This window comes from Ctenopharyngodon idella, chromosome 10, assembly GCF_019924925.1.
Source record: "Ctenopharyngodon idella isolate HZGC_01 chromosome 10, HZGC01, whole genome shotgun sequence".
Lineage (NCBI taxonomy): Eukaryota > Metazoa > Chordata > Actinopteri > Cypriniformes > Xenocyprididae > Ctenopharyngodon > Ctenopharyngodon idella.
The window spans coordinates 6,253,221-6,277,169 of record NC_067229.1 but is presented as its reverse complement, the minus strand read 5'-3'; the positions used below and the strand labels follow the sequence as shown (position 1 = coordinate 6,277,169).

General features: G+C 35.2%; 1 protein-coding gene and 1 long non-coding RNA gene across 4 annotated transcripts; both read right to left on the bottom strand.

Moving 5' to 3' along the window:
• Window positions 1-4,708: 4,708 nt before the first annotated feature.
• Window positions 4,709-8,007, bottom strand: LOC127519807 (CD48 antigen-like). Of its 3 annotated transcripts, none has more exons than XM_051907412.1 (6): window positions 7,737-8,007; window positions 7,199-7,525; window positions 6,054-6,353; window positions 5,814-5,927; window positions 5,600-5,712; window positions 4,709-5,086 (listed from the first exon to the last, which is right to left on the bottom strand). In XM_051907412.1, the coding sequence occupies exons 1-6, from the start codon at window positions 7,795-7,797 to the stop codon at window positions 5,039-5,041; spliced, it is 963 nt and encodes a 320-aa protein (XP_051763372.1). In that variant the 5' UTR covers window positions 7,798-8,007; the 3' UTR covers window positions 4,709-5,038. The 3 variants fall into 3 exon arrangements, with proteins under 3 accessions (XP_051763372.1, XP_051763371.1, XP_051763373.1); XM_051907411.1 differs by having other exon boundaries at window positions 7,731-8,006; XM_051907413.1 differs by having other exon boundaries at window positions 5,600-5,700; window positions 7,731-8,003.
• Window positions 8,008-20,335: 12,328 nt separating this feature from the next.
• On the bottom strand, window positions 20,336-22,229 carry LOC127519900 (uncharacterized). Its single transcript, XR_007931949.1, has 3 exons — window positions 21,513-22,229; window positions 21,031-21,357; window positions 20,336-20,812 (listed from the first exon to the last, which is right to left on the bottom strand). It is a non-coding gene; the product is annotated as an uncharacterized LOC127519900 (long non-coding RNA).
• Window positions 22,230-23,949: the final 1,720 nt, after the last annotated feature.

Below are 23,949 nucleotides of genomic sequence, written 5' to 3'. Positions count from 1 at the left end.
CAAAGTCTACTTGCACTAGATATGCTGGTTTCGGCCTCATCCGGCTGCAGTCATGACCTCATCTCTAAAACCAAACACCTGCGATTCAGCAACTATCAACTTATGCACTCGCATTCACGTAAAGTAGCCTTTTTTGACAAATTTTGGTGAGTAAAAGCAAAACGCACAAGATATAGTACCTTCAGTGCCCTTAGATGGCAGTATTGCTTCCTTATAGCAGAAACAAACTGCTGCAAGAATAATAAATAATAATAATATGTTTATTTTTTATAGCGCCTTTCAAGAACCCAAGGTCGCTTCACAAAATTAATACAATCAATTGACAAAAAAAATATAACAGACAGTCAGAAGGGAACATTCAGAAGAACAGAAGTTGACAACAAATAATTACAGATAATTAACATGAGAGGTCAAGCAATCAGATGATAAACATCACTAAGCTATATGTCAAGAGAGTGGTTGTGTAACATACAAACAGAAAAAAGGGAGACAGAGAAACAGGAAGGAAAGATAATTATTTACAGAGCAAAGTGAATAGATGAGTTTTAAGTTGAGACTTAAAAGTATGAAGAGAGGAGGTAGCACGAAGATTATGGGGCAGATTATTCCATAGCTTAGGGCCTATAATACTGAAAGCCCTACCACCCACAGTAGAGAGTTTATACTTGGGCATGACAAGCAAGTTATCATTGCTAGATCTGAGGGTCCGGGCAGGAACATAAGGTTGCACTAACTCGGCATGGTATTGAGGTGCGAGGCCATGACAGGCCTTATAAACTAAGACTAAGAGTTTAAACTGGATACGATTGACCACAGGAAGCCAGTGAAGTTGGTAAAGGATGGGAGTGATATGCGCAGATTTTTTGTTATATGTAAGGGCTCGAGTTTTGTACCATTTGAAGGCGTTTAATTGCTTTGGCAGGTAGGCCGCTATATAAGGAGTTACAATAGTCCAATCTGGAGGTTATAAAAGCATGGATAACAGTTTCTGCAGCTCTAGAATTAAGTGAGGGACGTATACGAACAATGTTTTGCAATTGGTCTAAGCATGATTTAACAATCTGACCAAAATGTGAATCAAAACGTAGAGTCGAATTCCACACAGTTGTTGATGGCCTAACCTGGACACCATTGATATCAATAAAAATGTGCTGGGAAAAGCTCTGTGATTTAGGACCAACCAGCAGGATTTCAGTTTTATCAGCATTAAGTTGTAAAAAGTTATCAGACATCCAGGTTTTAAGTTCCTGAAGACAAGAAATAACAGAAAGGGGTGGACAGACTGAGTTGGGTTTAACTGTAAAATAAATTTGAATATTATCAGCTTAACTATGAAAATTGAGACCATGACGTCTGATGATCTGACCCAGTGGCAGCACATAAATGAGAAACAAAAGGGGACCAGGTACACCACGGGAAATAGTGACGGTACAAGATCTATTCTTACCTATCCTAACAAACTGCTGTCTATCCGATAGATATAAAGAAGTATAGAATGGCAAACAGTATCAAATGCTGCACTGAGATCAAGGAGAACAAGGATACTATGGACACCTGAATCATTTACCACTTTTAAAAGTGCTGTTTCTGTGCTGTGGGAGAAGAATAAGTTAGGTGCCATGCAAAATGTAATGTGTAATTGCATTACTCATCACAAGTATTGGAGTAAAAAGTACATTTACTTAGTAAAACTACAAAGTAGCCGAAAAGATAGGTCTACTTAAGTAAAGTAACTAATTACATTTACTCAAATACTATACACCACGGAAGAATAGCTGTACTAGTGATGATGGCTGCGTCCGAAATCGCATACTTCCCTACTACATAGTGGGTGAAAAACAGTATGTGACAAAAGAAGTACTGTATGTACTCATAAAAGAGTAGGCAAAAACCTACTACTGACCTACTAGCTATTTCTGGCAAGATTCTGAAGTGTGCATACAACTTTACTATCCCATGAGGCCACAGGAGAGGATTTATGAATGACTGTGAAGCGACACAACTGACCTTGATATGGAGCATGATGGATGTAATACGTCCAAATTACATTCATACTACACACAATTATACTATAGTGAACGTACTTTTTTAGTGTAAGTGAAATAATTACTTATTCAAAATAATACCTAAGAGAGTATGCGATTTCGGACAAATTTGAACCAACTGAACAAAATTACAAATAGATTCAGACAACAATCGATTTTGCAAACGGTTTTGGCCAATTTACTGAAAAGAACTGACTCATAAATCATTAATGATTGGATGGAGACACTTTCTTCAGCTCATACTCGTGAACCCTGTTCACTGCCATTATAAAGCTTGGATGTGTCAGGATATTTATTAATATAACTCTGATTATGTTCATCTGAAAGAAGAAAGTCATATGGACCTAGGATGGCTTGAGGGTGAGTAAAGCTTGGGCTAATTTTCATTTGAAAGTGAACTAATCCTTTAAGGCCCAAAAAAGCATACCCATTCATCATAAAAGTAATCCATACGGCTCCAGGGGGTTAATAAAGGCCTTCTGAAGCGAAGCAATTTTGTTAGAAAAATATCCATATTTATATCTTTTTGGGTTTAAAAAAAAGAAAAAAGAAGGTACCATTCACTCCCTTTATAAAGCTTGGAAGAGCCAGGATATTTTTTTAAATGTAACTCCCAACTGTGTCTGGCTGAAAGAAGAAAGTCATATACACCTAGGATGGCTTGAGAGTGAGTAAATTATGGGATCATTTTTATTTTTGGATGAACTATCCCTTTAACTTTGGAAATTACTGCCATATATAGACAGTGTCTGCAAATACTGCAGTGCATGGGCACTAAGTGGGATTCTTAAATTCTGACTCTTTGCATAATAGGCCTATATAAAACTCAGTAGCTGGATGATTATGTAGCCTATTATATGTTTTTTTTTTTTCAGTTTGTTTGTATACTCAGAATTCTATTTGTGTATATGGTGTCTGCGTTAAAAAACAGCGTATGCAACCATATTGTTATTTGAGGACTCTGCATCGTTAAATATTGCTGTATTTAATTCAGATTTCATATCTGGAAAACAAAAGTGTACTGAGTTGACATTCCAACAATAAGATTGTTTTTTTTTTTCCAACGGCAAACTTGAAGAAAGTTTATTGAAAGAATAGGCCTACTGCAACACGGTGTATTTTTTATACACCCGAGACGGCAGATCTGACGCGCCAGTGGACGTCATTCTGTTATGCGGCCACTAGGTGGCAATAACATTAGTAAAATAGTTTCCACTTTCGTTTCACGTGTAAATAATACACTACAAACAATTATTCTAAAGCTGCTGTATTTAAGACGTCAAAACGTGCAGTCTGTGAAGTTAGGTATAATCTCCCAGATTTCTCCAATCAAAGATAACAACACTCACTTAGGGTCGTTAAGCTCAAATGCTTGTAATATGAACATCTAACAGAAGTGAACACCAGAAACATTAATCCACAGACACCGCAGAGACCACACCCTTTTTCTTGGAAAAACAGCAGTTGAAAGAATTCAGTGTTGTTAGAGAAATATTCTTTAATCTCATCAAAAAATAAAAGAAAAAAAGAATGTAATGTTGCAGCATACTTGTACAACTAAATTGTGCCAATTAAAAAGGGAAAAGTATCACCATGGTTTTAAAATACTACAGATATAAAAATGCCATGCCAGATTTCAAGCCTTCATGTGAAATTATATGGTATGAAGATGAAGGGACGTGTAAAGACTTGCAGTGTTGTATTACAAGACAGGCAGGAAAAAGGTTGGGGTGGGGTAAGCTTGCTGCTTACCGTAAGAAACATTAGCTCGAGCAACCCCGAGAAGCACAACAACCATTGGTTATTAACGTGTACAGACAGAGAATGTGCATTTAAAGCAGTCTAATGCATGAACATGCAGTTTTTTTTTTTAACGTGAGAGCAATGCATTTAAGGTAATGTAGAATGTGAACTAAAATGTGAAGGTTTTTTTCCCCCAAGTTTCCTGAAAGATAATTTGGTAACACTTTATAATAAGGTTCCATTTGTTAACATTATTTAAATACATTAGTTAACATTAGGGGTGGGGGGAAAATCGATTCACAATGAATCGCAATTATATCTTATACCAATTCGAACTAGATTATAATTATTTCCTTTGATTCGATACGTTTCTCAACTTGACATGCACATAGCCTAAGTGATCGAATTAGCCGTTCCAATAAAGGACATGCACAGCTCATCAATCTTTCCACACTCTGACACACCACTGTACATTTCCTTCATTTTGTGTTGAACTGATCATTTCATTTATTTTTCTTTTATATTTTCAGTTTAATTTAATTTGAGTTAAAATAAATAAAATAGCTAAAATTCAAAGCTTAGAATCAAATCTATCAAATCATGTATATACTGAATTGAATGCAGTTCAAATTTGAGAATCAATTTTTAATCGATTCGTGACCCTCAAGTATCGATTTGAATCGAATTGTGAGATACCAAAAGATTTTCACTAGTTAACATAAACTAATAATGAAAAATACACTTCTAAAGCCTTTAATAATCTTAGCTAATGTTAATTTAAACATTTATTAATACATTATTAAAATCAAAAGTAGTACCAGTTAAAATTAAAATGGACATGACCTAACATGACTTAACCATGAACAATGTATTTTTATTAACTAATGTTAATAAAAATACTTAATTAATTAAATACTTAATACTTAAGTAAGTAATTTTATTCAATAGGTTAAAAAACAGCTTTCAACAAAAACAAAAACATTTAGAAAACATAAAATAGCATTTTGTGGTTCTATGTATCACTTAAGCTTTTCAGCAAGCTTTAGCTTGTTTCTGTGCTTACTATGACTCTCACATGCAAATGTGTCTTTGGTCCTCACAGGTCTATTTGGATATGTAAAAGACATCAACAGTCAGTTTCAGCTGAGTTCTTCTGTGTTCCTCTCCTGTTTTAGGCAAATAGGTCCAAAATAAAAACAAGTCCAGCTGCATAGCTGACATTCTGAATTTTGCTCAAATTTTGCTCAGTCTCATGTGACAACGCTGGAGTATATCGTTTCTGGTATCTCCTTAGCTTTCTGCAAGACAACACAAATCAAAGGTGAGAAATTACAAGGATTGTTGAAATCTCAGCTAAAAGCACGCCAGGAGAAAATTTGTCACTACCAGACGTCAGAATTCCAAGAAATACACAGAGAAGGCAAATCAGAGCATGTGGTGGAAATATCCCTGAATACAGGTTCAAGACAGATCTTTTATATCACCCTTTTTTAAGAAATAGAGATTATTATATATTGTTGAAATAGGGATATTTTCTATGTTATACCACTTAAATGGGTCTAACATAGGACTTGGAATATCACATAATCAATTTTTTTAATGATAATTTTATGGTGCTTTTTGTCATTTCAGAGCTTTACTGCCCCTATTCTCATTCACTTTAATTCTAATAAAAAGAATGACCTGGAAATTATGTCCCACTAAAGAAAAAAAAAGTCATACAGTTTGGAACAACATAAAGGGTGAATAAATGATCAATTTTGGTTAGATGTGACGATGGACATGCTGATGGCGGATCATGAACATCTTACCTTTTTTTGATCATTTTTTCTACAAAATCCTGTTTCAGCATATTGTACCTCTTCCTCTTCTGTCTGGACTGGTTCCACTGTATGAGCACATGGTTCAAACCCTAAAGAGTTTCCTCAAGGGTAAGGGTGAGTCATGAACATCAGTTAAAAAAACTTAATGCAAAGGTATTAATAGATTTCTACTTTCTTAACAGAAGCTAAAAAAACAGCTTACCTTTTTCATCTATTCTTTTGCGCTTCCTGTTGAGAAAGTACATCACTCCCACGAGTATAACCAAAAGTACAGTAGGAATGAATGCAGCAAGGAATATAGTCAATGCAGTCAAGTCTAAACAATACAAAGAATAGTTATAGAATAGCAATGATGCCATTCGAACAGAAGGAAAAATATATTTAATTCATACATGATGAAACAGAGTTGTTCAGTACTAGAAATGTATGACTGCAAATGTACCTGCACATGTGTGACAGAGTTGAGTGACATTGAGATGTTGAGTCTGGTTACTGATGGGATTGTTGATCACACAGCTGTAGGTGTTTTTATCCTGATATTCCACCTCCAGAGGTAGAGAGAGTCTGATGCTGAGATCAGACACACTGATGCTGGACAATAAACTGTTTCCTTTGAACCAGGAGAGAGTCACATGACTCACATTCACAGCTGAACACAACAATGAACAATTGGACTCTGATGATCTTGATGATGATGAACAGTTTGAAGAGTTACTGGTGATGTTAAGTACAGGCAGGTGAGCTGGAAAACATAAAAGGTTTTCCTTTATGAGAGTAAATCAGTCAATAACAAATAACTTGATGCATCAATTGTGTTTATAGCAGGGGTCGACAACCTTTTTGTCATGAAGTGCGATTTTTAAGTTTCCTAATTAATCACTGTGCCATAAATGTATCAATACACATAACCACATTTTAAAAGTATATAATGGCTTAATTAAACGATTAACACATTTTACAGCATTACTTGATTAATCACAAACTTGCTTATTTGATTTGTAAGCTAACACAGAAATAGTGCACAACATTAAACATTTCGGACGCAATTTTCCTTAAAATGTGTTGTAAATTTGCCAAAATCCTACAAGTTTGTTTTTTCTCAGGTTTAAGTTAGACTTAACTTTTTCCCTAAAAGCTAACCGCTACAAATACAGTAGAACAAACTGTAAACTGTCAGTCAAACGGTCTTAACTTGTGTGATAGTCTACATCTGTAGTCTTAATCCGTGTCGTGTTTTCAGCGGCTCGTGATGCGCAGTGCTCGCGCTCGTTTATCAGAGCTGCGCGCTTTCATTGACTTACGCGGTTTAATTCTCACACTTTATTAGTATTTATAGTTCCTCCGTTAATAAAACAAGCTGTGTTATTATGAGGAATTATTACATCAAAATGTTGATCTGCAGGTACGAGGTACTTTATAGCCTAACCTCTCTCGCTTTTGCGCATGTGCCATGATTAGCCTACCCCTCCGTGCACCAATATTAGCTGCCGACTCCTGGTGTATTTCATGAGAGGATGAATAGCCAATATTGAAAATATATCACAAGTAAACAAGACAAAGCAAACTGTGTGAGAATATTTAACTCACCATAGACAGTAACATTGAATCTCTTGTATGATGTTTCTTTGCTTCTGCCGATCTGTAGTTTATAAAGTCCAGAGTGATCAGTTCTGATGTTTCTGATGGTCAGAGATCCAGTTTGACTGTCCATCTGGAGTCTGTCTCCAAATGTCTCATAACTGTTTTGAATATCAGTCGTCTGCTTATAGATCTCAGCTATACGAGCTTCTCGAAGTCCAAAGTTCCACAATATCAGATCATCTTTCTGTACTTTAATGTCAGTGTTTAAAGTGACCGAATCTCCCTCCGTCACTGATACTGACTTTACTTCATCTGTCTCAACAACAGACACACCTGAAACACATTCAGAAACATATCTAGATTCTCGTTATAATTTACAAGCAGACATATTCTCATAAACAAAAGCCGAATTACAAAAGCTCTAATATAGCTTAAGCATTAGACATATAAACCCATAAACTGGACAATTAGAAAAATTAATTTAACATTAACATGAAAAACAAACCGACAAACACAATAGAAAAACGCCAGTACATACATTCACCTTTCAAAACCATAAGGAACAAAAAAAAGAATGCTGTTTTGCCAATAGTATTTCTCAACATTTCGCCGAGCAGACAGTTAAACTCCTCATGATGACGAAAACGAATTGATACACGAAAGACACAAATTCTACATTGATCCGAATCTAATCCATATCGAGTTACAAGATTAAGCCCAATTCCTTTAAATCCTCCATTATTAACACTGAGCTGGAATAACAGACCGACAGTGGGTGAAGCACTAGATGATATGAAAACCCTACGCTGGAGTCACGCCCGTTTGACTGAAACAAGTTCTGCGGTGTAGCTACTTAGAGCAATAGATATTTTTATTTTTTATTTTCTGTTTTGTTCATCAACATTTGAAATATTCATATTATTAATAATAATAATGCATCATATGTTTCTTTTTCTGTATTATTTAAAAAACAATATTTTCACTTTCTCAAGGTAGGCTATAAGCTCCCAGTAACTAACCTAGCATACACTTGCGATTTTGCCAACTTTAAGCAGATACACTAAGTCGCCTACTACATTCTTTAAGAAAAATAGTCACAAAAATTCACCTAAATTGTATTTTTCAATTTCAAAGGCTGTAGGTTATTCGGAAACCTTTTGTTTTTCAACTAAAAAACCTACCTGGGTCAGCAGCAGCCCTGATGTCTGTGTAACTCATCAAACAATGTCATCACACCAATACAGTGGTGCTATAACACTATTAAAAGTTAGTACTGTAACCATATAATGAAAGTTGACAAAATCTCGATTTTTTTTTTTTTTTTTTGAGCAACTGAGATGGTGTAGAGCACACTACAATCTCCATGTATTGTAGGAGGCATGCAGCAGCCAGGAAGCCCAATGCTTTTTTCTGTCTTGCTAATGTGTTTTACTTTAGAATGTAATGTCTAGGTTTATTTGAAGCTTATATATGGCAGTATTAAGGTCAGGCCATCAGAAGCACCTCATCCACCTACACTGGTACCGCACATGAACACGCCACCACGCATCCAACTCTCAAACTCATTGTTCTGCACAACTTGCACGTTCCACTGGTACAAACCACACTTTTGGTACACAACTTATAGGTACAGTACCTGACCTAGATTATAATAAGTGATTACATTTATTGAGGTGATTAAACTGGTTAAACTCTAGTTGCACATATATTCTTTTAATTGTTCAGATCATTTTTTGGAATTTATTTGCTTATTCTACAAAATGATACATAACTCTTGCATGTTTGCGGTTAAAGCATGAAGTGCAGAGCAAACTTCATGATTGTAATGATAAGCCATGTTACAGTCTAATGATCACTGCGGTTTTCAGCTCTTCTCTGAACCTGAAGCCCCTTCCTCTTCTTTTCCTCTCTGCTACAAAAACCCAAAGCAAACTGAGGCCTCTGATCTGACTCAACCATCAGAGATCTCTGTGATCTCTTTGTGATGTTCGTAGAAGATAAAGATTTAGAAATTCTCACATCTCAGGCCTAAAAGTCCCTATCAGTGCAGTGCAACTCACAATAGATGATTCTGATAAATATTAAAACAATAATCGACAGTGTACATTACAAAAATGATCAGATCAGCACAACCATAAATCTATTTAGGTCACAGTGGCTGAAGCATTTATGAAACAGTGTCTAGCATCACGTTCAGAGTGACCACCACTTCCTGTAGAGATGCAGGGGAGAACAAAAAGGTCAAAACCAAAAAGCAGTGTGTGCATACAGTCATCCTTTTTCACATGAATTAATCCCCCTTATGTGTTAACTTCAACTTTTGCCATTTACGGTCACCAAAAGTTGTGATTGCACTTGACAAAATGTGTGTAGCTAGTATTTTAAAATGCAAATGAAATTATTCAATGAAAACTTTCACCAGGTTTTGGATATTATTCATAAAAAAACAAACTCAATTCACTCAAAGTAGAGTTGGCAATGTGATGAAAGAATAAAAATGGTGTCTGATGGAGTGGTTAAAAAAGCAAATAACATATAAAGTGTATTAATAATTGTACCACATCGTGGTCACATGGTCACCACTGATGTCAAGTAAAGCTGTTTTTGTTAAGATGAAGTTTACTGAAAGCAGAGCTGTATACTGTAAACATGTTGTGCTGACAGAGTGTTTTATAAGCAGTTCTGAATCACATGACTCGCTAGTGATGCTTGTTGTACAGGCTGTTAAATGTAACACTGAATCAGTGTTGGAGTTAATGAGATAATTAAATGATTAATTAAGTGATGATTGAGCATTATTGAAAATAGTTGCTGTTAACAAGCAGAATCACTGAAGGAAAGAGAAACAACAAGAACAGAAAAAAATTGAAACACAAGAACTACAACTGACTTCAGCCTCAGCGGAAATCAACTGAAGATAAAAGAAAACATTGCATCTCTCAAGATCAGAGGAGGATTGAACAACTCCACATACATTACTAGCTTCACTTATTACTAACCAGCCTGACTTTATTTCTGTCAGTCGTCTACAGAAGCTCTTATTGAGAAATAACAGAGGTTTAGATGTAGTGTGATTAGATAGTGATTAGTGATTAGATAGTGATTAGATGTAGATAGTGATTAGTGTTTGCTTTAGTTGGGCTTTTGACCCTTGACTTTTTAACATGAATTTTTATGGCGAGAACAGCAAGAGAACATTGATGATGTCGAATTGATGACAGATGATGTCGGCTTGTTGTTGATGATACAGTTATCATATAGTGGCCTTATTTGCTGATCTCATGAGAATCATTGACTATAGTAACCTTGTGACTCTACAGCAGGAGATCCAGATAAACTGAATGATTCTTAAAACGTGTACAAAAGTTTCATTCTCTGGTTTAATAACACATTACACAATAAGGAATTAAATAAAACATTACTTTTTAAAATCTCAGAATTGTTTGTTGTTTACGGACAAAAATGCTAATAATCTCAGATGGATCTAAAAATGTGCTAAATTTGGTAAAACCCCCAGTTCACACTTTTTTCACACTTTGGGTTCTGGTAGGCCACCGTTTCCTGTAGATCAGGGAGATAGTGTTCTATACAGTTCTATTAGATTTATGCTGAGCAATCTAATGTAATGTTTAAGTACTGAACTCCACTGCTGTTGCAAGATTTGATCTTTTTCCTTTCAAAATTTCCCTTGTTTCCATTTGTTTTAAAGTCATCACTATGATTTAGACTGACCAAACTTGCTTAAACAGACAGTAGGGAAAGAGCTTCCGTGTTTTACCACTTCATGTTTTGCCTACCTTATTAGTCGAGTCATGGTTGCCAAGTTACAGCTCCCAGATGGCCAGTGATATCTGATATCTTTGACAACTGTGTTTTGTTTGCATACAGTGTGATATATCAGTCACACAAAACACGAAGGATGGGGGTAATTTTTCATTCTGGGTTACATGGGCAACAGACCCTCAGCATCTGCCAGTGTTTCCACACTCATTTACCATTTCTAATGATAAACTTCATCAGTAACCGAAAGCATCCATTACACACAGAGGATGTTGGCCTGGTTAATGGGAGTCTATGGGAGGAGCCCAATGTTTATACTGTAACTTGTTCTGCCTCCAGTAAGTGTGGTCTGAATAACATCTTCAACATGATCTGTAGGGTTTGGTTTGAGGAGCTTAGAATTAGGGAATGTTTGTATATAAAAAGTGGGATTCCCTGATGTTTCCAACGTTCAGTACCAGACAGTACGTTGTGTAAGCATTACCAGAGAATATTATGTAATTGAAGAGGTGTTTAGTCTTCAAATTTAGCTTGTAAATCATTTACCAGTTCCTCATTTTAAGACCTCCTCCTTTCCTTTCAAATGTTCACTTCCTTGTTCTCTAACGGATCTGTCTGTTAGAGATGACATTAATAATGCTGAATCAAAACTGAAACAATATTAGGGAAACACGTGAGGTAGAGGAGAAACTACAGATATGTACTTGCGCATCAATAGAAGTTTCATATTTTTATCTTGGTCTGTCACCGTTTCACTTACCAAACCGCATCCTGTGTCAGAGGTCTCAAGGCAGACCATGTGAAATGACAGAGTGCTTTAAAAAGACCCAGCTTCCTGTGACAGTAAAGTGAAGTCTACCATGTTTGTCCTTTCCTCTACAAATATTGACTTCAGGTCTCTGTTCAAAGAAAGCACACCTACAACTGAGGGAACAATGCAGTATGTTAAACCACAGAGTGCAGATTCCCAGCAAAGACTATCACATTCAAAAAGGATCTACAAAGGATCCATTTCTTTTTCTACCCTCCCCCTCCCTTCCAGTCTTCCGTGTATTGCTTATCTTCTAAACACAGGGGAAGATGGAGCTGGGGGAATTTCCATGGAAAAAAAAAGTGCAGCTGCTTCATCTGAAATTACAGTGTGCAGCCTAGGGGTTCTAACTCAAGCCATACAACCTCAAACGTAGAAGAAACACATAAAGAACAGAAATGCTGAATTTAAAGGGATAGTTCATCTAAAAATGAATTTTGTCACCCTCATGTCATTCCAAACCTTTATCATTTTCTTTCTTCTGCTGAACAAAAGAAAATTACTTTGAAGAATGTTGGTCACCAAACAGTTTTGGCCCCCTTTGACTTCCACTGTATGGAAACAAACAAACAAACAAACAAACAATAAAACACTAGGCCAAGTTCTTTCTTCATTTTGGTTCCACAGAGGAAAGAACATCATACAGGTTTGGAACAACATGCTGGTAAGTAAATGATGACAGAACTTTAATTTTTGAACGAGCTATCACTTTAACATACTCAAGCAATCTTGACTATTTCTAAAAACTTATTTCTTTAAATAGTATATCCAACCATATTTACGGTCAGCAATTTAAAATAGTTTGTATAAACGCAAAAAAGCTGTTAATTTCACGTCTTAAAAGTCCACTCAGTAAATATTTTACGTTGCTCTGACACCCAGTCGCGTCTTGCTTTCAAAACCTTAAAGAGTTTGTTTTCCTCATTATCAAACCGCATCATCAGTAGAAAAGCTCGCTATCCGTTACTGAGGCGTTGCCTCAGATCAAACCATTTTACAAAAGGTAAATCATAATACTAATGTATGTAATGTAGAAGCTGTTTACATGTACACCATATGTCACAAGACGGAAGATTTTTACTGTTTCGCGTATCGTAAGTTAACCTAAGGGGCTGCCCTATCTTGGAACCCGGGAAAACGCTCTTTATTTTCCCGCCGTCCTTATAAACACCCCCGCGTTCTCTTTGGTACGCCTTGTCAAGAGGAGCCTGCAGCGGATTAACGTTCTTTATTTTAAACATTTCCGCCACCTTGCGGTTGTTAGATGTTATTTCTTCATAGTGATGACCAGGACAAGAAATGTAGAAAAAAATCTGCAAAATTAAAGTTTTATTATTTATTTATTAATGAATTAAAACCGTTTTCATGATTATTTCCATAAGTACATTTTTACATTAGGTATAAAAAATAACTAGCTAATATCTTTCAACCATCATTAAAATGGCTGCCTGTTTCATCACACATATTTTCTGTTTCATCAGGACAGGGTTTCGTGAGTTGATGCTAAAAGTTTGATGCTAATGAACCATTTTCATTAGCAGAGAGAGAGAGAGAGAGAGAGAGAGAGAGAGAGAGAGAGAGAGAGAGAAAAGAACTGTATAGCCAGATTTGGCCTAAAATGTAAGGTAATCAATAATAACTATAAAAGCCACCCTCACTATCGTGCTGTTGTACTGAATATCAGTAAGTCTGTAACCTCATTATTGTGTGAATAGCAAACTGGTCAGCAAATGGAATCACGCAGCCTATCCCATCCCATATTATCAAAAGGACACTCATTAGAGGGCTCATTAATGACAAATATAAATAAAAAAAACATTTTTAAATATGCAGTTTTAAAATGTCTTCAAAATCACAATTTACAGGACGTTTAACTTGGAATTTGTTGCACCAAAAGGAATATTTGAGCACGTGACAACCAATATAGACCGAGACAGACTCAAAGAAAACTTTAGAAAAAGTGCAAAACAAAAGCTAAAATAAAAGTGCTGAAATGGCACTGACCCCTAAACTTTAAGTTTAAGCTTATACAAAATCCAAGGAAACAAAAACTAGAGCCAACGGGTGACCTTAATACTGTTTCAGAATATTTGATCAGAATGAAGAGAACACAAGTTCAGACAAGATTGATGGATGTTAAAATAATGCTATTATGATCATGTTGTGCTGAATATAGGGTAAGTAAATTATTACAGAACTTTCATTTTTGGGTGAACTATCACTTTAATCAATCCTCATTAGCAGCAGACAATATACCCCCTTGTCTTTGTTTCTTGTAAATCCAGTAGGAAAATATTCCAACTGCCAGAACTGGAATCACACCTGAACACAGCGGTGAACAAGTGGACAATGATGATCTTCCTGTTGATGAACATTTTGTGTAGACCCTTATGTTAAGAGTGGGCAAGGAAGTTGTAAAAACGAATATAAAAAAATTACACCCGTAAGACCTTCGTTGATTTTCGGAACACAAATTAAGATATTTTTGTTTAAATCCGATGGCTCCGTGAGGCCTACATGGAGCAATGACATTTCCTCTCTCAAGATCCATAAAGGTACTAAAAACATATCAGTTCATGTGAGTACAGTGGTTCAATATTAATATTATAAAGCGACGAGAATATTTTTGGTGCGCCAAAAAAACAAAACAAAATTTAGTGATGGCCGATTTCAAAACACTGCTTCAGGAAGCTTCGGAGCATAATGAATCAGCGTCTCGAATCATGATTCGGATCGCGTGTCAAACCGCCAAACTGCTGAAATCACGTGACTTTGGCGCTCCGAGCTGCGGATTCGACACGCTCCGGATTCATTACGCTCCGAAGATTCCTGAAGCAGTGTTTTGAAATTGGCCATCACTAAATAATTCGTTTTTTTTTGGCGCACCAAAAATATTCTCGTCGCTTTATAATATTAATATTGAACCACTGTACTCACATGAACTGATTTAAATATGTTTTTAGTACCTTTATGGATCTTGAGAGAGGAAATGTCATTGCTCCCTATGTAGACCTCACGGAGCCATCGGATTTAAACAAAAATATCTCAATTTGTGTTCCGAAGAAGAACGAAGGTCTTACGGGTGTGGAACGGCATGAGGGTGAGTAATAAATTACAGAATTTTCATTTTTGGGTGAACTAACCCTTTAAGTCCAGAGTCTGTTGTTCTGATGCTTTTGATGGTCAGAGATCCAGTTTTAAAGTTCAACCATAGTCTGTCTTTGAAAATCTCAGAATACAGAATTAGCATTAATAATAGAATAAATGTCAGCAATGAGGGTTTTGATCCAAACGTCCATATTATGTTATGATTTATTTCAGTAACAGTGTCTAGAGTGACAGATTCTCCCTCCTTTGTGAATACTGACGTTTTTAAAGAGGTGGAAAGTCCAGGGGTCAGAAAGTAAAAGTCCTGCCATATTTTTATTCCACCCACTGAAGCAGCGTTACAGTTAATGAGATAATTAAGTGATTAATTGAGTGATGATTGACCATTATTGAAGATACCTGATGTTAACAAGCAGAATCACTGAAGGAGAAAGTCACAATTTTTAAGACACCATCATGGAGATCAGGATTTGCTTTAGTTGCTTTAGTTTACTTAAGTGGGTGGAGTAAAAATATGGCAGGACTTTTACTTTCTGATCCCTGGACTTTCCACCTCTGCGTTTTTACATCTGTATCAACACCTGAAACACAGAGAGGAATGACAGATGGACAGTTTACTGTTCATTATTGTCCAGATAAACTGCAAAATATCAAAACAATGCTAGAAACAACCCACATAGCAAGCAATCTTGGCCCGAATGTGGCCTCAAGCTGTCACTCCTGTCATCAATGGCATGTATCCTGTCAGCCAGAGCTGGGCCATGTGTGGCAGTGATGGCACAGCATGGGTCACGGCAAACAACATGAGGGATGATTGTTGGTGGGAGGAGAGTGGCACCCAGATCAATCCAGTGATCATCTGCTCCAAATCAGGATTGTGACCTTGGGCCAATTAAGTGCACTTTAATGCAGTTGATTTGACTGATTTACAAATTACTTCATTTGAAATGATAATGTTTCATCTGTTATGACTTGGCATTTCAAAGATTAATTTTAAACAATACTACAGTTTAAAATATTGAATTTATTAAAATTTCTGTGATCATTTAACCATAATTATGCAATATTTCATTCATTTTGTTTATCATGGGACATAATTTTTATTAATATGCAGTCATACAATACACCATATTTTATTACTGTGCTGTAATTCAAATCTTCGGGATGTGATGTTTTGGGTAAGGAACTGGTGTAGAGTGAGATTTAAAAGTTGAATGTGAATATTTATGACCGTCTAATGCAGTTCAATTTAGCTTAAAAATCAGCAAAGAAGAAGCTGTTGTTTGTGCATGTGAATCCACCTGTGATGTTGCTGTTGAACTCACTCAGAAAATGATCTGTCTTTAAATCTCAGAGCTATCTCTCTCAAGTTATGACAGGAACAGATCCAAATTCAAACTTTTATTCAGGAATATTTATCTCCATTCTTTACTACTGATCGTAAAAAAACAAACAAACAAAAAAAAAAACCATCAAATGACTGGCAGCAGTGGCTGCCAAATAAAAACCGTAAAATTAAAGTAAAATATCCTAATTTAAATAAAGTGAAAAAAACTTTAACAGAAATTTTCCTTAAATGTTTTACAGAAAACACTGTTATTTTACATGTATTTCCTGAATTAATTCAAATGACTGGCAGCAACAGAACATTAAACACTTAACAGATCTCTCAAGACAAAGGGTTTCTGTATCATCTGTTTTGTGAGGTTATCATTGTGCTGAAGAGTAGAGCCTGTGCTTCAGTCAGTGATGAGCTGAGAAACACTGATGTTATGCTGCATGTTGCTTTATTTCAGAGGCAGTAACTGTAGTTGCTAATGCAGTGACATATAGTTACATTAATTCATGCATGTGTGCTCTTTCTTGTGAACTGCAAGATATTCACATTTTACAGTGAATGTTTGTTAGACATGACAGTCATTGACCTTTTTTACGATTTTTTTTCAGTATAGATAAGGCTTAGGCTTGGCTCAGTTTTGGGGTTTCTGGTTTACTTAAGGCTGGAGAATCAGTACCAACACTAAAACCTATTCAGTCCCAGTGCAGGGCCAGTAATGGGTTAGTAATTGGCTGAGACTCGGGCCAGTTATGGCCCATGTGTGGCCCTTGATTTTAATCCAGATCTGTGCCACTCCACGGCCGTCATTCTTTACAGCATGTGGGCCGAGGGAAAAGGGGCTGTGTGAACTGCCAGAAAAACATTGCTATGTGGGAATAAGTTAGAAGCGTTGTTTTATTGTGATTTAATTAAAACATCACAAACAAGAATAAAAATCTTAAAGGAAAGTTGGGATTATAAAACATCTTAAAAATCTGAATGAAAAGATTCTTCTAAAATTGCAAAAGACGAAATAATGAACATAAAGGTAATTACCATCGAACAAACCGGAGCAGACAGAGCAACAGAAATTAGTGATCCATGATCTTCGCCCAAACTTCTGAAATTATGAAACTACTTTTGGTCGGCTTAAATTTGTGACACCACGGACATAAAATTAAACAAAAAGTGAATGAGCTTTTGTAGTTAAATCAGTTGCAAAGGGCCAAAAGAAAAATAGCTCATCATTATTTCATCAAAAGTTGTAGGCCTATTTATTTATTAAGCGGAATAATGCAAATCCTGATGGCCAATCAGCATCCTCGCGACCCTAGCACAAAATGTTGAGAAAAATGGATGGATTCCAATGCTGAAAGGAAAAAACACAGTAAAATAGTAATGTTTTCTCATGAGATCAAGCTGGCTATTTTGGATGGGTGTCGCTTTGCGTATATCTCATGATGTCAGCTACGGTTTATTTTGCGATAATGGCTGGTTTACTGTACACTGTTAAAAATAAATGTATTTTTACATGTAATGGTCTGTATTTTTTTTACAGAATTGTCCTGTTTTTTTATTATACAATGAAATACCTGTTGTTTTACAGATATTTTTCCACTATTAGATTTCATAGAATTCCTTGTTTTTTGGTATTACATCAAATTTATGTTTTTTTTTTAAAGGAAATTTTCTGTATTTTTACAGAACAATGTTTAATTTTACATAAAATGTTGATTTATATTTTACAGATTTTAATACAAAAATACAAAATACAAAAAAGGAAACTAACGCTGTAAAGAATTATTGTGATTTTAACGTTAAAAGACTGTAAAAATGCTATGGTAAAAAACTGTTAATTGATAACAGAAAGTTTCTGTACCAAGGCAGTAACCAAGGCAGGGGGGAGACTCATTTTGGAACTATTTGCAAATAATATTTGCATTAATTTGCATTAAATATATTGTTAGTCCCAAGATTGTTCACGTTAGTGAACTTTTATGATTTAATTAATAATATTAATAGCTTTTCACTAATCTCACGAATCCCTTCAGTTTCATCACAAACCCCAGACTGGGAAACCCTGACGTAATGTAATATTTAATGCACTTCATGTTGTTGATAACAAAGAATATACTTTCTTTTTCTTTGTATTTTTATATCAATATGTTACAAGATTATTCTACTCACATCAATGTGATAAACAAGTTAGGTCAAAAGTAATCCAAAAGTAGTCAGAATATATTACCCTAAATATGTCATGTAATAGATTACATTACTAACTACAATTTTTGTCATGTACTTTGTAATCAGTAACCTGCTGCCATAAAATCGCTTGTTTTACAGTGCACATTATATTTTATACATTGTAACAGGTAGAATTGTGTGCTTCTGCTAAAATAAGAGTGCGCGGTTTATCTTTCAAACAGGTGTGAGTGGATGATGCGTTCTGTAAAAAAAATTCCATCACACACCTGGAGTCACACACCTGGAGCAGTGGGCAGCTATTATTGTGGTGGCACCCGGGGAGCGATTGGGGGTTAGGTGTCTTGTTCAAGGGCACCTCAGTTATTTCCTGCCGGTGTCCTGACATTTCATACCTGTCAGATTGTCCTACCCGGGCTTACTGCGTGTGCGTACAATAATATTACATCATTATGTCATGATAAATAACACAGAATTACTGTATTTGCGTTGTTGAAATCGAAGGTGTAGGGTTGGGGTAGGCTCCCATCATGCATTGCTGCATGAATAAATTATGCAGCTGAATTGTCCTGTAATTTTCGTAGATTGTTCATGTTTGCTTTTATTTTTCTGTTGTTTTGTTGTGACAGTAGCTTGTTTTGTGATGTTCAGAGTTGATGTTTGTCAGTATTTTGTATTTATTTATTGTCACCGTTCTTGAGAATCATATGCTGATTCTTGATGTCTGTGTGTGTCTAAACGCAAACGCTTCTGTGCATAATGTATTTTTCTTAAATTATTTTCTTTTCTTGTTCATACTGCTGTTGGATCTCAAGCTGTAAAATCACAGGGCTACAATCATTAATACTAAAGCTAAACATCAAGCATACAGTCAGAGATTCAGGCTCTAAATGACATCAGGCCATTGCATGATGATAATATCATCAAAACATATTGCGACCAGATCATATTTTCTCTGGCCATAACAACTAAAAACTAATAATAAAAGGTAAAGAGTCAAGAGCCCAACTAAAGCAAACGCTGACCTCTTTCATGGTGACTTGAAATGAACCATTCCATAAAACATTAATTAACACCTTTTTTCTCTCTTTCCTTCAATGATTCTGCTTATTAACATCAGGTGTCACCACTAATTGTCAATCATCACTCAATCATCAATCAATTATCTCATTAACTTTGACACCGCTTCAGTGTTACTTTTTAACACCCGGCAAGATGGACTCATATGTACACTTTGAGTGTTAATTTAACACTGGGGGTTTTGCTGTGTACTGTTTCATTGGGAGGTAGCAAAATCTGACAGGGTAGCACAAATTGTCAGAACACCTGTATTGAGAATCAAACCCACAACCTTCGGGTTACCAGTCTGACTGTCTAACCATTAGGCCACAACTGCCTCATCAAAACAAAAATGTAATCTTGAGAAAAAGTGCAAAAAACAACTAAAAGTGCTGTATAAAAAGTGCTGAAATACAAATAACATCCAAACTTTAAGCAATTAGCAATCCTCCCCCCACCCCAGCGGGTGACTTAAATACTGGTTTCTGAATAGAAGTAAAACAATACACGTGCAGGCAAGACATCAGCTTATGATGTCAATATGATCCTGTTAAACTATTTTCCTTTCCAAGATTTGTTCCATGTTGCTGCATGTCCCTGTGGTAGACTTTCCCCTACACACCTGACTTAAATTAAACTAGGTGTCACCTATAAATTTATACTCTACTAAGCATACTACAATATCGGTTCGAGTCAGTCAACATCTAAACCTGTTTGAGCACTATCACTTGAGAATAAGATCTTTAGTGCTCCACTAAACACTATCACTTGAGTATAGAAGAAAGATTCTTTAGTGTCTAGTCTGCTGCGCAAACAAACAAACAAACAAAAAAACAAACAGACACCAGACAATGCCATAGAATATGCTTTAATCACAGCCGGAGGACCTCGTATCAATCACAGACAATCCCACCAGCAAAAAGAATACAACTGCTTATGGCAAAGCATTATACAATATGATTGTTTCAAACCCTTCTGTTACTAGGTAAAAGCACATTTAGATCTGCCCAAATGTGTTTATTAGTTTGTTGGTTACTCAATATCATGGGGCTATTATATTTATATAGTTCTCTAGCTGTCCCTAAGTTTCATTTCCCCTTTTGTTTTATTCAGATATGATTCAAACACACACTGACTTTGGCCCAAGGTTTGGGGACATTTAGGTTTCAAAAGCATATAAATATTAATCCTACAAGGAAGAGTAATGTTAGTTATGATTAATTAAAAATTCCATCGCATCAATTACCAAAGAAAAAAAGAAAAAGAAAAAAATATATCACTGATGATCTTTCTGATGAACAGTTTCTGGACTTGTTCTTGGGAGTGGTGGTGTACAAGAAACCTGTAAAACACAATAGTATAAAAAAAAAATTGTAATGCTTACTTTAATGTCCAAAACATAAATGCTGCTAATAACAGAACATTCACCTTGATGGCCACAAAGCAAGTACACAGAACTAAAAAAAATTCTACAACCATTATGATTTTTTTTTTTTTTTTTTTTAAAAACCCTTCATGTTATTTAATATTAGAACACACATCCAGAATACCAACACTCACCATAAACAGTCACGTTAAATGTCGTTGACTCCGCTCTTCTGGTAGGAAGGACTTTATTTACATGATAAAGTCCGGAGTCTGTGATTCTGATGTTCCTGATGGTCAGAGATCCAGTTTTATAGTCCACCTGTAGTCTGTCTCCAAAAACCTCAGAATCAATATAATTTTTATGAGCGTTAATGGGAGAATAAATGTGAGCAATTGGGAGGTGTTTTGATTCAAACGTCCACATTATATGATCATGTCCCTCTACTGTAGTATCAGTGTTTAGAGTGACAGAATCTCCCTCAGTCCCGGATACTGACTTCAATTCATATGCACAAACACCTGAAACACAGTCGGTAATGATAGATTAACAGAGATGAACAGTTGCTACCTATCTACTATCTTGGTATTATAAAACATTTCAAAAATTCAAATAAAAAAGATTCTTGTTCTACCACAGCAGCAAAAGGTGAAATCATGAACGTAAATCTAATTACCATTGAAGAGCCGTAAGAAAAGACAGAGCAACAAACATGAGTGACGCATATTCTTGCACAAAAGTCAAAGTGTGTCTGAATGCGTCCCACAGTACAAACCACGTTCCTTAAAATAACAGCCCCATCAGAGCCCCTCCCTTTCGAAATGCTTTTTCTACTTCACTTTTTCTTTGCTTTTAACCCCTGCACTTGTTTTTTCCCACTGAGAAAAAAATGACCCACTTGATATTTGCTCTTCTCCAATGTAGAAATGACCGAGTCTAAAATTTGTGCCAACTTTTTTTTATTATATTTTTTTTTCCATGACTGAAGCAACAAAAAATGCATCATATTTTACTAGAATTTAAACATTACAGTATATGAACTACTCTTGAAGTCTGAAAAAAATACACATAACAATGAGCAATGCTATAAGAATGTAGAAAAATGGTGTCATATAAGATAAAGTCGGGAAAAAAACTAGCAGTGTGTGAATGTGTGTTTATATGTCTGTGGGTGTTTGTGTGTGTTTATATGTACTTGGTTGATTTGATAAATATATGATTGTGTGCAATGAAAAACTAAATGAAAATTTATAGTCACTTTGAAGACAAATAAAATTATATTAATAATAAATAAACATTAATGTTCATAAAACATTAACAATGGAATCTGTAGTTCTGTATTTTAGCTTTGAAATACTTGCACAAATTTCACAACCTGGCTGGCACACAACTGAAAACTTTTTATGCATTTTGGCAATTCATTTACATGATGATGGAATATAATGGCAGAGCCATTCCAGAATTCCCCCTTTAAATAAGAGCTCAACCTAGGAAAATTGAGGTGTATGTCATTGTTGGGGAAGGTTACTTAAAAATACTTAAAAGTTACTTTAAAAGTAATACATTACAATATTGCGTTATTCCCTAAAAAAGTAACTAATTGGGTTAGTTACTTTTTTTTGAAAAGTAATGCGTTACATTACTTTTGCATTACTTTTTCTCACCTGGGCTGGGCTTGCTTGTTTGTTTTAAAACAACAACAAAATTGTTTTTCTATTTTTGGTAAATGTTAAGGCCCTTTCACACCAAAAGTGAAATTTTTGTAATTTAATATAGTTAATTATTACAGGTTTGTATAAAATTCTGAGATTGAATTTCACTGTTTTTATTCATTCTGACGAATACTGAATGTTTTTGTGCAAGTGAGATGAGTAAATGCATGTTCACATTTAGTCTAGAACTACAATAACCATCATGCTCACAGCGCACACAACACCTCTGACCTTTATTTCTCTCAACATGGGGACAGGAGAGCTGTCAGTCAATAAATGTGAAAAAAGTAACTTGTGTTACTTATTTGAAAAAGTAACTTGTATATTTTGTTGTAAATTGAAAAAGTAATGTGTTACTTTATTTACTTGAAAAAGTAATCTGATTACATAACCTAAGTTACTTGTAATGCATTACCCCCAACACTGGTGTCTGTTACTGGGAAAACAAGCTGGATCAAACAAAATTACAAGTTTCAATGTGTGCAAAACAAATGAAAGAATTCAACTACTTCAAGCGAAATAAAACATGTTTATTCTATTGAATGCATTTATGTGGATTCAGCAGCACTCAGGAAATAATCAATGCTGAAATGTGGCAAATTACAAAACGAACAAACAAACAAACAAAACCCCTGAAACTTGTTTGCCAACTGCATGAGCTCATATAGCTATATTCAAGTCTAGATCATTTCTAACTCATAGACATTTTCTCGGTAACACTTTACAATAAGGTTTATTAGTTAAACATTAGTTAATGTATTAACTAACATGAACTAACCATGAGTAATACATTTGTTACTGTATTTACTAATCTCTGTTAACGTTAGTAAATGAAAACACAGCTGTTCATTGTTTGTTCAAGTTAGTTCACAGTGCATTAACTAATGTTAACAAGATTTTAATAATGTATTAGTAAATGTTGAAATTAACATTAACAAAGAATAATAAATGCTGTATAAGTGCAGTTCATTATTAGTTCATGTTAACTAATGTAGTTAACTAATGTAACTAATGAACCTATTGTAAAGTGTTACCATTTTCTCTTACCGCTTTATGTATACTGCAGTTTGAATTATTGGACACTCTGAAAAATTGAGGCAGCAACCTGCATGCATTTTTGAATAAATTCAACCAGAGGTAGTATTTAGTAAGTGGTATGAACTTATTTTTTGATCAACATGTTATTTATATTAAGTTATTATAACTTTTTTTTTTTTTTTTACTTTCAGATGTGGTGTAAATGTTAAGTTAAACCATGCCCCTGCAAATCATTTTATAATGGTGACTCAATTATTACATTTAAGTTCATGTAACTACACCTTTTACTCCCAAATAGTACAGATTGTTAAGAGAAACCAACAAAAATATTATTGCCTGTGATTTTGCCAAGTAAGACATGTT